Here is a 230-nt window from a genome sequence, read left to right on the forward strand (position 1 = left end):
GAGAGAGAGAGACAATACAAGATATGAAACCGTTTCTCTCTCTCTTTGTCTCCAGATGATGTGTGGACAAAGTATACCTGAAGTGATAGGCTCCTGGTAGAGGGAAGTATCTTCGGACATCTGCAAGAGTGATAAGAGTGCTTTTCTTCGGAACTCGAAAAGCATTAGGTGACCGGAAGTCGTCTCCATCTGTCGTCACTACATAATAGACGAATGTACACCCCCCCCCC

At 46.1% G+C, this 230-nt stretch overlaps 1 protein-coding gene across 1 annotated transcript in view; it reads right to left on the minus strand.

The window, feature by feature from the left end:
• CSUI_005450 (dix domain protein) overlaps nt 1-216 on the minus strand; it is a gene marked incomplete at its 5' end in the record, with an annotated part of 4,770 nt that extends 4,554 nt beyond the window's left edge. Inside the window, one exon of the mRNA XM_068065626.1 lies at nt 78-216. Coding sequence (XP_067922400.1) covers nt 78-214 — 137 coding nt within the window. The remainder of the gene's footprint in view (nt 1-77) is intronic.
• Nucleotides 217-230: the final 14 nt, after the last annotated feature.

Source organism: Cystoisospora suis (genome assembly GCF_002600585.1).
Source record: "Cystoisospora suis strain Wien I chromosome Unknown contig_2639, whole genome shotgun sequence".
Taxonomy (NCBI): Eukaryota; Apicomplexa; class Conoidasida; order Eucoccidiorida; family Sarcocystidae; genus Cystoisospora; species Cystoisospora suis.